The sequence below is a fragment of the Megalops cyprinoides genome, chromosome 12 (assembly GCF_013368585.1).
Source record: "Megalops cyprinoides isolate fMegCyp1 chromosome 12, fMegCyp1.pri, whole genome shotgun sequence".
Lineage (NCBI taxonomy): Eukaryota > Metazoa > Chordata > Actinopteri > Elopiformes > Megalopidae > Megalops > Megalops cyprinoides.
The window spans coordinates 28,768,140-28,783,369 of record NC_050594.1 but is presented as its reverse complement, the minus strand read 5'-3'; the positions used below and the strand labels follow the sequence as shown (position 1 = coordinate 28,783,369).

General features: G+C 41.7%; 1 protein-coding gene across 1 annotated transcript; it reads left to right on the top strand.

Annotated features, from left to right (window-relative positions):
• Positions 1 to 4,005: 4,005 nt before the first annotated feature.
• Positions 4,006 to 13,376, top strand: zgc:162989 (uncharacterized protein LOC100037351 homolog). Its single transcript, XM_036542816.1, has 4 exons — positions 4,006 to 4,279; positions 11,962 to 12,042; positions 12,797 to 12,829; positions 13,087 to 13,376. Exons 1-4 carry the CDS (start codon positions 4,100 to 4,102, stop codon positions 13,153 to 13,155), a joined length of 363 nt encoding a protein of 120 aa, XP_036398709.1. The 5' UTR covers positions 4,006 to 4,099; the 3' UTR covers positions 13,156 to 13,376.
• The last annotated feature ends 1,854 nt before the right edge of the window (positions 13,377 to 15,230 follow it).

Sequence of the window (15,230 nt, the reverse complement as noted above, 5' to 3'; positions counted from 1 at the left end):
CTCTTGACTGCAGATTTCGCCATTTGAGTTAGAACTGCTTTGCATTTATGTACCAGCAGTTTGCCTATGGACGAAGATAGGACCCAGTTACACAAGAAAATGATGTCAGTTAAATCAAAATCGTTTGCGTGGTTCTATATCGATATGTGTATTAGAAACCAACTCCAGCCTTCCCACAGGCTTAAAATTAAACATTATGTTTTTGGAAAGTGGAAATTCACAATTTCACATTTAAATTCACATTTAAATTTGAGATGTTTTACCATGAACTGGTGGTTTGCTCTATGAGGACGATGCAGAGTCATGAAAAAGCAAGCTGGCCCATATTATTGGGAAAACTGAACAAACACATCTTTTAGAAAATTAATTAATAGGTATTGCATCATTAATAATGTTGAGGTCCTCCTTTAAAGGTATGGCTAGAGTGTAGGACACTTTGCTGCTACATAGTTCCAGAATGATGGTGTAATATGTATCATCAGAGGAAACATTCTTTGTTTAAATTTACTGGCACCTCCATTAATATTAAATGTCTATTGTCTTTGATTTTGAGCTTTACAATGTCCTGATCATTGTGATTAGGTTATGGGATACTATAATCAGTTTCCATTCAGCCCAATAACAAATGAGGTCCAAGCCTTTGTAAGAGGAGAGCATTTTAACTCTAAAAGTATTGTAAACCATTTTCAATTAGTTGCATACAGGAACAATGCTAAATCCTTGAACTGACATAAGTTAAAAGCCAAATGTCTAATGGATTGGTATCTCACAGGTGTTTAGTAAGATATCAACACTACTTTTTTTTTCTTTTTTTTTTTTGGAGAAGTGAAATTGTACCCTGAGGTGTGGGATGAATGAATATTTTGTCCTGAAGTAATCAGTTAGCAGAAAATTAAAATAGGTTGACATGCAGATCAATCAAGGATAATCAATGAATGAATCAGTGAATGAACAATGCATGCAAACTTATATGACTAAAGAACAAGTTTTTGAAACTCAGATGTCCACATGAATCGCACAAAGGTTTCAGCCTTTGTACAGGGTCATACAGAGATCCCAGTGGCTGGGTGATGCCCATCTCAAGTGATGGATGTCATAATCCAATGGTAGTCAACAAGACTATCAGATACATTTTATGGTATTAATACATAGATGAACATGAAGTTTCCAGACACACCACAGACAGCCTTGAGGACATAGTCTGAGGAGCCATATTTAAAGAGGACTTGATGGAGGTAGCGAACCTGTGTTGACTATTGAGATCTGGCACGATGTTGCACTAACGTGTTTATCCACACCAGTGGGTCCACTCTGGCCAGCGCAGAGGCCTGCCCTTTGGCGTGTCCCATGGCTGTTGCTATATTTAATCGGGTCGGGCCTTTTCAAGACGGCCGCTGGTGCAGAACCAGGTGCAGGAGATGGACTGAATGAATTTGTTCACTGGGAAAGGTGAGCTGAAAAGCCACTCAATAATTCAGCATTTGTAACAGACGGTGCATCGCTGGCTTGAACACGCAGGGCTAGGGTTGATTGATGCGGCATGCCAAAACAAAAAAACTGAGTCTTATTGTTGTTTGTAACAGGATCAGTGGAAACTCTACAGCGCACCCTTGTTATGGCTCTTGTTCCAATTGTAATAGTTTGGCACAAGATAGACAGCGATGACTCTGGCTCGGTGTTGCTTTGTCAGTGATGATGTTTGACTGTGGGACCAAATGAATTTTGCTTATATGGCTTTTCTAGGGGTTTCCCCTTTAAATGATTATTAAACAGCAGTTACCAGCCCTTGTGCCCAGCTCTCATCCATCATTAATTGCAGTGTAACTGAGGATACCTATTTAGCATCAAGCCTTATTGAAGGAACACCTGATAATGGTTGTTATAAAGTGCCGGTTGATGATGGTATCTCCTGCTCTTTGGGGAAAATTTGGATTAACTGTAAGGGAAACCCATAGACTAAGATCAGTGTGTGGGAGGTCACTAAGCATACGAAAAGAAACCCCCTCTGTCCATTAGTGAGAGAGAAGTCACCAAACTGATGAATTCTGCTTTCAGTGGAAACACCAATGTGACCAACATGTAAAGCTAGTGAAGGTCACCTTTGCTGTACACTGTCCCAGTGTCAAAGTAAAAGTGACAAGAAGTGACAAGCGGTTGTAGTGCTATTCTGTATTGTCTTACAACAGCCCTCCAGATCCACTGTGGATTGTTTCCTTGTTGTAATAAGAGGTCTAAAACAATGAGAGGAAATGAGGTTGAATATGATGTTAATGCTGGGCAACAGTGTCAGCATTCAATGGGGAGTAAGTAGAGTTTAGTAATACTCCCCAGATAAACATATATTTCTCTTTATTGACATTAGACTTTTAACACAAGTCACATTGGAGGGGAGGTCAGTTTCAATACAGCCTGTGTGTAGCTGGCAAAGACCTGCTTTGAGAAAGACTTTCCATGTAAACAGAGGTGAAGAGATCACTCAGAATTCAGACCATCCATCACTCCTCCCTGCAGGTCTGTGTGACAGGAGCTGAATCTCCATTAGCACTATCCTCTTCATCTCTTCTCTCTGCCGGGACAGTCTAATCTACTAATCTAACTGCTGGGGCACTTTATCTTTAACCTTGAGTAACAAACGTGATCGAGAAATGCATTTATAAAACATTCCTACACATTTTGTTTTGACTTTGGCAGATATGTACATATATCTAAAACACATAATACTGATTTTGTGACACAAAGATGTAAATTATCTTGAACTTTCAGGTTGGTTAGAATATAACCTGATAATGGCACTGGTGAACTCTGTAGTTCAACAGAGCTGGCTGCCATATTTCTTTCAAATAATCCATTGGTCAAGGCAAGTCATGTTACAATCACAATGAAGCTCAAGTTTACACTGTTTTTCCAACTCTGTTTTTCAGTTTTGTCGGCATGTGGTATTCAGAGTTACTCTATGCTTCCTTTCAGGTCAATTCTCTACTCCGTAAAAAATAAACTGACAGTAAGTGGACATTTGCTAACAATGCAGGACTTTTTATTTTTCCAGATTCCATTTGCTGAGGGATGAATGAGCCCTATCCTCAGCTAGTTGCTTTTCCCTCTCACATACTTTATTGACGCGAAGTTATTCACGTGTCACAGAGTGCAGCGGACCCACTGGCTCCATTACTTACCTTACATCCCGATCACATCATATTGAGTCTTAATGAAAACTCCATTAGTCCATTAGACGTGAACGGAAGGGCCAACCAGTAGCACTAATAGTGCCCGCGCTGCACTACCGGTGTTTATGGTCCTTTAAAACGAATTAGCTTCATCGCTACTTCCACCCCATCAATTACTCCCACAGACAGGAAATGGTGGGTTCCCCTCCTGATTAGGACAATGGAAAGCATGCTCATTGACTGTGGGTTTGATGAAAGAAATCCCGTTTAAAAAGAGAATCTTTGAACCTCATTAATGTCTATATCTTGAAACAAACAAGGACCATAGTTTATCCTCATGGAGTATTCTCAGTATGCAAATGAAATTGTCTCTGTATCTCTGTTTTGTAATGGTCTTACTGAACAAGGTTAATGACATCAACTACAATTCTTATCTGGCTTACAGAACCCAGAGGCATATGTCTGTAAGCATTTTTATCACAATCTTTATTGACCAAACATTCTGATCAGGTGTATTGCCAACAGAACAATAATCTTGGCTTTTTGAGTCACAGTATTGCTGCCCTCTCAACCTTTCCTTTGCCTTTATCAGCTCCCTGATTGCCCTCTGCTCTCTCTCTCTCTTTAGCACACAGAGAGAGCACCCGTGCACACAGAAACACAGGCGCATATACACACACGCACACACACACACACACACACACACACACACACACACAGGCGTCTTCTGTTACCATCCTCCACAGAGAACAAGGAATCAGTGAGGGAGGGAGGGGGAGAGAGACAGGGAGAGAGAGAGAGAGAGAGAGAGAGAGAGGAAAGAGAGAGAGAGAGAGAGAGAGAGAGAGAGCGAGGGAGAGAGAGGGAGAGAAAGGGAGAGAGAGAGAGACAGCTTGCAGAGTTTCCTCAGCTGTTTCCCGGAGGCCGAGGCAGGCATGGCGTCGGAGCCCAGCACCCAGTCCAGGGTGGTGTTCCAAACCCCCGACAAGGAGGAGGAGCCCCCCCATCGCAAGCTGGGCAAGCTGACCGTCAAGTACAACCGCAAGGACTTGCAGAGGAGGCTGGACATCGAGGAGTGGATCGACGGGCAGCTGCACCTGCTGTACGACTGCGAGGTAAGGCATGTGAGCGGCTCCCTCGGAGACTGTGACCGGGAAGCGGCAGAGCCGGGGAGCCGCTCATAGGTCCCCTCCGTCAATAATTAAACGTGTGAAGAAGGGCGAGAGTCTGGTGACAGCGCAGGGGAATACAGTGTTTATCTGACATTCCCATGGACGCAGCTGCCTGCGAGTGGGACTTTGCGTGGGTGGGTGGACTCAGGTTTTCTGTGAGCGACCCACGAGTGCTGACTAAAGTGTTATCTTCTTACAGGGTCTGGATTGTGCATGGTAATTAAAGCTCTGCAGGGACATCATTCTTCCTTATTATTAGTTTTTATGGCAATATCACTTTCGCTGTTGGCTTCTGAGAAAAGGGAGTAAAAACTGGGTGATCCCATCTGGGGAGATATTGACATAGTTTGAGTGCGATTATATAAACATAATTCATTATCTACAATATGTTCCTGAGTTACATTCATATATGAATCATCATATATAGGAAAACATGTTTTTTCCTATCAGTTATATAAAAGCATAATTAACCAGTTATCTCATATTTATTCTCAGTTTCTTATCTTTGTTTAGGCATTACTTCTACCTTTGGCAAGCCAAAGCAGGCTTCACAATGTGTACGTTTCACATTCAACAAAAATATGCTAAATAGCAACAACTAAGCTTTACATGTAACAGTATGTGTTTTAAAGCACATTGTGTTCATGATCTTTATTATTGATTGCGATAATACATGTTATGACACATGAAAGACATCCTTCCTCCAAAATATTTGCAGCACCCTCTGCCCCCTTTGTTGTGATAGGTCCATATACAGCAGGTGGCCAGAGGGCAATTTTCTTCCTGTGCGCCATGCAGTCCAAGTGGATTTAAGGACTTCAAAGCTTTACTGCACAGCAATCTCTGCAGGAAGGCTGTCAGAGGAGCTTCTTACAGAGAAGACTGCCTCCGAAACGTAAAGATTGGTGTTTGCATTATTGATTGGGCAGATTAGGAGGAGATCTGCGAGTATGCATCACAAAGCTCTTTCATGCCCATTTGTTGATGCTGAATCCAATTATATCATGTGCGGTGTCAATTTGCTTACGATTCCTGGGGGATGCCATGGCAACAGAAATCTGGCACCCGCACTGAAACAGGGAGGCTGGATAAAGCGCTGCTGCAGACAGGGCGTGCAATGTTTAGTTTGACTTTTGCACACGTGCCAGTGCATCCCCCACTCTAATGTGAGCATCCTAGTTTCAGAGTTAGGGGGGGAGGAGAGGGGGGCTGGGATTGGTGGGGATAAAAGATTGTGTCCAGAATATGGAGCATGGATTCACTTTGGCTTAATACACTTTTGCAGGCCTTTTGTGTACACTTGCTACATACAACTCAGGGCAAATAAAATGTAGTGAACTGTGTGATAACTAGTGCCTAGCATGCACTAAGTACATTTATAATGGCTATAATGGCAGGGGCATGACTCCTTGTGGATCTTAGACATTCCCTCCATGAGCAATAAATGCTATAATGTGTTTACATGATATCGTTTAACCAGTGTTTCTGTTTACTCTTTTCCACCAGAAGCCCTGCACTATATAAAAATATTTTCACACAGCTTGATATACAGTTGTCCCTTGTCCACAGAGGCTGTTGGAGACTTGCTATTTCAGTAACCAAAGAAGCCAGTGTTCTGAGAGAAAAGGGCACAGTCAGCCACTGCAAAGCTTGCGTCAGAGGCCAGTGGCTACGGCCAGGACACTGGGTTTCACAGGATCCCATTCCACATACGATGTTGGGGACAATGAGGCAGGAGTAGGAGCAGACGTCCAGTGTCCTCTTTCACTAAAGACTGCACATTTTCCTCAGAACCAGCCAACAGACAACCTATTTGAGTTCAGCCTGGCTGATTTTGAAACACATGCTTACATGTCTGGACACACAGAAAATCTTCAGTGTGACGTGTGTGAGGTGTTGCTGTGGGTTGTTTGTTGTAGCTGATCTCTTTTGATGGTACATCTGAACATTTTCATGTGTCAGATCTACATAAGTGATTTATTTTTTTTTCTTTTCCCCAAAACCCTGAGAATTAAATTGCTCAAATAGATAGAAGAAGAAAGAGGATTATGGTGGAGGGACAGCGTGGATTAGCCTAAGGAAGCACTAACTACTTTGAAATGTTCCTTGACATAAAATATGCACAATTTGATTTTGAAATTTAAAAAAAACTTTATGCATAATGCATAATTCATTTCTACAGATGGTGTACAGTATTGTGGTATTTGTTTTTAAGATGTTATTATAAACTCATTAATATGGTTGTCTTTCCAGGATAGTGGAATTTTTCTTTATTCCATATTTCTTTCATTTTAAATTATTATAAGACTCAAACATTATTGATTTCCATCAATCGTTTGTACATTTTACATTTATTAACAGATTGAGTCTGAATAGGTTACCAGGTGAAAACTGGCCAGCGCAGGCTAATGGCTGCCGTAATTATAGAAAGGCATAGACAGATGCAGTATCATGCATATTGTCTATGGGATTTAAGTAGACAATTCAGTCATGTTTCATTGTATGCTCAAAAACATTTGTCAATTACAAACTTAGGTATAATGAGATCTCACCTGAATGAGAAAGTGGTGTTTTACAGTGAGGATGTTGTGTTCCTTTCTTTGAATACAATTCAAAATTTCTACACCACAGTGGGAAATAAACATTTAAAAAGTACTACCGTTAGTAACTGCAGTGGACCTTCCGTTGTTGACACTGTCATTCCCTTGTACTGCAATGTACATGTCCTGGTATCTATTATATGTCCTGGTATGTGTATTTTTTCTGGCTCTCCCACTGCTCTTTAGTTCCAGAAACAGTATGAACTTTGTCTGCAACAGCCTTCCATATTTAAATTCCCTGCTTGAAAGAATGACTGTAGAGCCTCCATGTGTTTGGTGATCTGTTCAGTTAAGACTTCCATGGTAGGTTCCCTCTTTCATTTGCACTTATTGTGCTTGTGGTGATTCTCACTGGATACCCCCAGAGGTGAATTTATTATGGGAGGGCTCTACCTGAACTTGTTTACATTACATTATTGTCATTTAGCAGATGCTCTGATCCAGAGGGACTTACATAGGTTACAATTCTTACATGTTATCTGTTTATACAGCTGGATTATATACTGAGGCAGTTTCACGTTTGAAAAATTGACATTAGCATATGTGTGCTCCATAAATGCGCCGTAGGCCTATATAGTGGAATAGTGGCATTTGCAATGAAAATTCTCAGAAAGCTCCTTGATAAGCCTGTTTGTAAGATTTGTGACAAAAGGATACAAATTTTCTTGAACTTGGTTAGAAAATGATCCAGTAATGACATACTCCATTGGTCCAGGCAAGTCATATTACAATCACAAAGAAGCTCATGCACAATGTTTTCAGAGTTCTGGGTTATTCAGATTGGTTTAGCTTTATATCACCTGCACTACTTTAGAATTAAACTGTTCTTTCCATGCAAATAAACCAATACTTTCAGTCAGGTGTGAAAACTCAAATTTGTGTTTTTGGATGTACACAAGAGTACTACTATTAGCAATATACATATACGAACTTGCAGTCAAATGCTATAATACTGGAGATCTCTTTCATTATCTCCATGTATGCCAATCTTCCAAATGAATAAACATGTGAGAGAACTAAATAGATTATCTTGCTGATGCCTTTCTCAGGGCTTATGCCCTTGTTCACACACAGTGGTGGAAATCACTGAAGGGTGAAAAGAGAGCTCTCGTCACAGACCATTTCACTTTACATCCGTATCTAGGAACTGTTTGAGAGGATGTTTAGTTCAGTTGTGTGAGTTGCCAGGCTATACACACCATCCAGGCTGGAGAATATGGTCATGGCGTAGTCACACATGAGCAATTTTACATTGACTAAGGCAAAGGTTATGCTGTAGGTACTCCCGGTCATCCGGTGGAAGCTTTAATAGTCACCCCCTGTGTCAAGGGCTGAATTATTTAAGGTCATTGCTAATGTATATTGGTACTGGCTGGTGGCTGTAGTTGACTTTACACCTATCCATGGAAAATTGTATACCTTACTGTAGCACAATAAAAAAAAAAACCCTGCTAGTCAGAAATATCCTTGGGGCTTTATCTAGGCATGTTAGCAATGGGTATATTAAGTCAGTTAATGAAATGTGTGCAGTCAAACAGGACTGAGTGTCCTAGATCTGGCACACTTAATTATATTATAAAACATTACACTAAAACTTTTATACTTTCATTAGGGAATGGGTCTGAGCGTGGATGGAGCCAGCAGACTCTGACAGTCATCCTAAACACAGAGTAACTCCACCCAAACAGTGCGCCATGGAAAAAAAAAAAAAAAAAAAAAAAACATTAGGAATGTGACCTGTACCCTTCATGTTACTGGAAGTTCAGAGTGCTCTATGGCCAGGCCTACTCTGAAGCAGATGGGGAAGGAAAATCTTAGTAATGCACCCACTTCAGCAAATCGCTCTCCTATGAATTCCAAAACAGCCTGGCTCCAAAACAATTGCTTCCTAGGAAGCTTTCCTGCTCTATGCTGAATATTATTAGCTACTATTGAAAGTTGGGTGTAACCCACATCCATGAAACTATCATACTCAAAATTAATTGTCAGTTGTTTCAGTTTAAATAAAGAGTGCCTGAACATCTTATTGTATTTCTTATGGTGTAGAACATGGTATCGTATATTATGGTGGGCACCTGCTGGGCAGCAGTGCAGTGTACCAGATCAGGAATGGATCTCAGACACAGTGAACAACAGGTGGGGTGCCGCTCTGGCGCCCTTAAATGAATTACTTCACTGGGATTGTTTCAGTGAAATATTCAGCTGTGTGGTTGGACAGTATGTGACAATCTCAACGATATAACCCTCTAAGCAAAGAAGTAATACCTGCCAGAGTTCAAGTTTCAGTGAAAAGTCAAGCAAAATATGGAAGACCTTGAAGTACTAATTTTCTGAGGACATTGGGGGTAGATTTAATGTGCTTAATACACATGCACAAGGACACGGTTGCTTAGGGACTTTATGTTGTCATAGTTGCTCAATTTGGGATGGAGCAAGTATTCTGTAACAGAGGAAACCTCTTTCCAGCACAATTCCTTCAGGAACAACTAAGAGAAAGAACAGTGGCAAACTCTATTTACCCGGGTATTCGACAGAGATAAATTCAGTACAAATCCTGCCTTTGTGTTGCTCTTGACAGTACTGTGATATTCATATATTCCGTAATTTGTACTTTCAATCAGTGTAATTCCAAGGTAATTTTCAAAATTATAGTCCTGCTCTGCAATCTTTATTAATAACTCTGAGTTCCTTATTTTAATCTTGGCTCCAGCTGATTTGGCTGCATGTCTGTATAATCATATGCCAAAACTATTGTTCTATGATTGCTATGTGGGGTACTGACTCATCTTATTACATTTTTTTGATGATATCTTACAATTTACAGTTTGACCTTGCCAGGGTGTTCTGAACAGCATCAAATGCCTCACAGTCTGAATGGTGTCACATCAGTATTAATCCCCTTGAAAAAACCCACTCTTGCAGATAAATTCAAATTCAGACAAATCCTCAAAGTAAGGCAAAATCGTCCAGCATTTATTCATCAAGGGAGAAAAGTGGTGCAGTCTCTTCCACTGCAGAGCACCTTTCCACCCAGGCTCACATAGGCACTGTGTAAGCATGTCTTCTAGGAAACAGACATAATAACTGCCCAAGTGGAAAATTCACTTTTTAAAGGGGCCATCTAGCTTAATAAGCCTGTAAACACAACTGCTGATGTGATGAATATTAAAGTGCTACAACTCAATCTTCAGACCAGAAAGCAGCTCCCACTGCTTGCCTAACCCCGCCCCCACCCCCCACCTATTTCCTGCAGCAGATAATGCAAAGTACCTCTCAAAGGAAAGGGCTTGCAGCTGTAAATGGATTACACTTTTTTTCCCTTTAGTTTTGTCAGATGTGCCAGTATGTAATATATCTGGCTGTTGCGCAATTACTTGCGCACCGTGATTATTTCACATTGTTGTGTTGGGACTGTGAGACTGATTTGTTCTCTTCGGGTTTGGTTTTAGGCCCAGCCCATTTCCTGCTCCACTCTCATCATTGCGGCAGACAAGACCAAACAAAGCGCTGGTGCCGCTTGGAGAATTCGAGGCCAACAAATGAGCTTTACATGCTGCTAATCAATCCGTGGAAACAAGGCCGAAATGAGGCTGTGATGAGTCGGCTTGGAGCCAGTCCACTCATATTCACATTATGCAGCCTGTACACATAATGTCAGGGACAGTCTCTCTGCACCTGCTCACATTTTCCTTGTAATCTCCTCTTCAGCAGACCCACAATGCATTTCATGCCACTTCCTCGAAGTGCGGTTATAGGAGTGCAGGTATAGGAGCGCCGAGCTGGGATTCGCGTATCATTAATCTCATGGGATAATCATTAAAACCTGGGGGATTTTCCAGTTAATGATGGCCCGAAATGCCAGCTGGGGAAAGTGTTTACGGGAGAATCATCCGTGAAATCAGACTCTTGCTTGTTTGTCTTGTCTCCTGCTCTTGCACACTCACACTGCTGCCACGAACACAAGCTGAGCTGGAAACAGCGCAAGTGTTGCGGAATTGAAAAGGAGGTTGTGTGATCTCATCATGACCAAGCTTGGGCCTGTAGGGACGTATGCTCCCACCAACAGGTACATATTTCCTTTGACGAGGCCTGTGGTCACCAGTCCAATGTGGATATTTTTCAATGCAATATTTAAATAGGAATTCTGGGCAGCGGAGATTCACAAGATCCTTCTTGTAATGGGGTCATCAGTTTCTCATTGAACTTTCAATGCTCTCAGAAATGGGAAAAGTTAAGCTTGATTCTGTTAAGACTCAGATGTCTGAAGCAGTGTCCTCTTATTTTAAAGAAAGCAGTGAGGTAAAAGCCAACAGACACTCTATGCCACTAAATGAGGACAGGGGACTCCTGCTGTCTGATACAGTCTGAATTCAAATTTGTGTCACCAGCTCTTCAGCTGGGAATGCCCCAACCCCACTAAGGACAGTGGGGACTTCTGGCAGTGCTCAGCATTGTGTGCTTGGTTTCCAGGAGAAGAACAAACACCACAGAGACGAGTGCATGCTTAATTCAGTTTAGAATTGTTATTTAATGTCCGCTATGTGTGAGCGTTGTGAGAGAGGGCGCGAGTGCAGCCCCTTGTATCATCAGCACTTCCACTGACAGCAGAAATTGGAATTTACGCACACTGGCAGCAGCAGGTGGCTTGTGTGTGAACTGGCAGCATACCATTCGCTAAGACAAAGCAATGATCGCTATGCCATTATCTGTAAGAAACGTTCAAAACAGTATCCTGGTACAGTGTCTGGAGTATAAAGGCAATTGTGTGAAACATGCTAAATATGCGTGCTCTGGCCATGATGAAGGCTAGGCTATTTCTTTCATATTAGTAGGATAGCTAACATTTCACACAACATCATTGATTAAAAAACAGTTTATGTAGGCAACGCTATCGATAATAGTAGGCCTACAAAATGTTTATACCCCCCGGGTAAAGGCCATGACCACAGTGTCTCAGTGAATGTATGCATATGCGTGGGTCAAAGAATGCTGTTGTATAAAACTTTGATCTCTCTCCGGGTCCAGGAGGAGGAGATTCCAGAGTTGGAGATTGATATAGACGAGCTTCTGGAGCTCCCAGACGCGGAGCGTAGGTCAAAACTGCAGGTGAGCAGTGACAGGCAGGCGGACTGCCTGAGAATGACCCATTTCATAACCAACACAGATCACAAACCTGATACAACAGGGGAGAACTCACAAATTTTCTCTGCTGCCCTTGAGAGTCGTTGTATCAACTTTAAAACTGGGTCATTTTTTTGCTTTCCCATTTCACCATTTTATCCAAATCCTCCCTTATAACTTCATAACTTTTTGGGTTATACTGTTCCAGACACACCTGGGGGCGGGGGGTTTGCACACAGTAGCTTACACTCTACCTTCTTCATCCCTTAGCCCATCTGATATTGCCCAGTTCGTTTAAAAAATGATCAATTAAAACCAAATTGTGTCTGTAACATGATCATGAAATCTCCATAAATATTTTCAAGCGGTGTTAGCAACAAATCTTTTCATGTATTAACTCAGTCTCAGCTCAGCTAGTTTAACAGATTCGGTCTTGTAAAATCAATTTTAATAGCTGTAACTGGTCCATTTGGATGGCTAGTCTGCTGTGTCTGTCATCCATAAAACACCACAATGCCTTTATAGTTCTTCTTGTTTGGATGTGGTAGCCATGCCCATGTAATAAACCCTGCATCATCATGGATAAATTTATCCACCTAGTCACAAGGCATGGAAGACAGTAAGGTTGTATCTGTGTTTGTTAGTACTACAACTCACTAACTCCGAAGGCAATAAGTTGAAGTAAAATGACTCTGACATTATTAATGGACCTAAGTTTACACCATGCTTTATCTTACAGGAACTTCTTCAAGAATGTGGCAAGCCAAAAGAGGTAAGAAAAGTAAATAAGAAAAAAATTGTCTAGAAGTGCAGCACATAGCCTGTACTTTAATCTATCAAACCAGCTATAAAACCGGTGCAGAGGACCGTGTCATAAACATTTTCTATTGAGTTTTAGTGCCACTAACTGAGGATCTCCTCAGTGAACCTTAGCTACGCTTCCCGGGTTCAAACATTTTGTTCTGACTTCACCTCAAATTCCTGAGAGAACACAGCTTGAGATCAGCCCCCTGTCTCTGTCGCCCTCAGGACTTTATCAACGGGCTCCTGTATCGGATGAAGGGGCTGCGCAAGATGTCAGGGTCACTGAAGAAATGAGAGCTTTATGGTTGAGGGCAATGACAAGGCGACCCCGCCCTTCTTATTCCGAAGTCTGGATGCCTGCATGTTAACAGAACTAATAGCAGGATGTCCTGTGCCCCTTTCCCTACACACATGGGTCAATGAGGCTCTCTGTGAGGAAGCCCTGGTTTGGACTGATACTGACCAATATTTAAGGACTGTTTTGACATTTTGAATCCTCAACATGCAGATGACATCTGGTCCATTTTTTTGTTGTTGTTCTTTTGTGGATTGAAGGTAAAAATAAGTATGTTGTTTTGTCTACTAAAATACCCATACAAATGACCTTTTTGCAAGTACAAGAATGTATAATTTTGGTTTCCTATTTATATATTTTTGTTCTGATTACAGTGTTGTAGAATGTGTCAATAAAAAAGGAATGATTTTGAGTCTGTGAATGGTTTGGCCATATTATCCTTATCTCACTGTTTCAGTCATAAACCCTGTAAGAGTTTTGTTTCATTCTCCCTGGTCCTAAGGTAATATTATCGGATTTTATGGGGAGCCAAGGTACCACACACTGCTGTGTTTTGTAACAGCCATAGCTCCACTGCAGTGACTTGTATTCCACTGTCATATGTGTGGAATAAGATACCAGCTGGAAACAAAATGCATTAGCATCTTGTCACAACAGAGATAAAATGGAACACAAATACTCCACATTACCACAAATAAAGCTTAATGTGTTTTTTCTTTCTTTTTGCTGACAGCTGTTACAGTATTACACTAAGGCTAAAACAACAAGCTTTCAAAAAGTACTATCTATCTAAAGGGAGCATCTTTTTCCTGAAGTCAAAATGGAAGTGACACCAGCAAGATGACATGTCCGCCTCCCTGCTGGTTGTCAGCAGTGAGAGGAATCCAAATGACAGCCTCTGAGGATGGGCATAGCTTCTGAGCAGCATAGCACAGCACTGCCAGCCTCCTCCCTGCCACTTATTCAGCTACCAGCATGACTCTGGGAGCTGTCCGCTAAAGGCTGAGAAAGAATAGAAAGCCACATCCGGTCCATTTAATGCCAGTCAGTGCTCAGTTTGCATTCTAAAACAATACCAGTCAGGTGGTCTCAGAACTCTGAGACATATGTGTATAATTACAATGCACAGACACAACATTTCCTAATAAACTGTGTTTTTTATTTACACAGGAAAAACGTTTTTCATTGGAGACGGGGGCCTTTCTGTGACTTGCATATTGTCTTATTAGATACAGACATCACAAATATGACCGTTGCATTAGTACAGATATCTCTTTGTGCTGGAAAGCTGGGTCAGAGTTCTCCTTGCATGCAGCCTTCCGGAGGAGCCCGTTTCTTTACCTTCAGACTCGTTGCTCTCATTTTGAGGATTTCGACCCTGGCAGAGCGACTCCCCCTACCTCTGCAGGGCTCCATTCACTGGCAGCAGTCTGGAGGGGGGTTTTCAGTCCCAATTTATTTGCAAAATCTCTGAGCCCGAGACTGAGTGCTCCACCGCAGGGAGTGTTTACAGAATCCCTTTATTGGCGTTAATCCCGCTGTCTGAGCAATGCCGAGGCTCAGCTAATGAACCGCACAGTAATTCCACACATCAAAGCTTTGACAGCACTTTGTATTGGAAAGCAAGACTTGGACTGTGGAGTCAGTTTGTTGTTAAAGTGCCAAAAAAAGAGTAGAAATAACCGAAACACACAGTGCAAACAATAGGTTCTGGGACATAAATGCCATATGATATGTGCTTGTGCTTTGAAAGATGACCGCACGCAGGCAAGACAAGACTAATAGGTGCAGGTCAGGATTACATTTTCAATTTGGAACATGTGGTCCACTGAATGCAATCTCAAACTCTCTGGTCCTGTGTATTATCTTCCTAATGGTTTTCATTGGCGTGCAGTGCCCTAAGGTAAGGATTTGCAAGGATGCGTGCAGACAATGTCAATTAGGAGCTGTGATTTAATGGACTTTACCTCCTGGGGGTTATCTTCCAAATGTCTCATTATGCTTCCCTGAGCAGAGCATCCAATGTCAGAGAAGTACAGTAATGTTCTGGACTTGCCTACCCCGGAAACACCTT

What these genes read in the sequence shown, in the direction of transcription:
- zgc:162989 (XM_036542816.1), top strand. Translation starts at nt 4,100, where the DNA reads ATGGCGTCGGAGCCCAGCACCCAGTCCAGGGTGGTGTTCCAAACCCCC. An exon ending in ACCTGCTGTACGACTGCGAG is followed by an intron (nt 4,280 to 11,961) that starts GTAAGGCATGTG and finishes CTCCGGGTCCAG; the next exon opens with GAGGAGGAGATTCCAGAGTT. An exon ending in AATGTGGCAAGCCAAAAGAG is followed by an intron (nt 12,830 to 13,086) that starts GTAAGAAAAGTA and finishes TGTCGCCCTCAG; the next exon opens with GACTTTATCAACGGGCTCCT.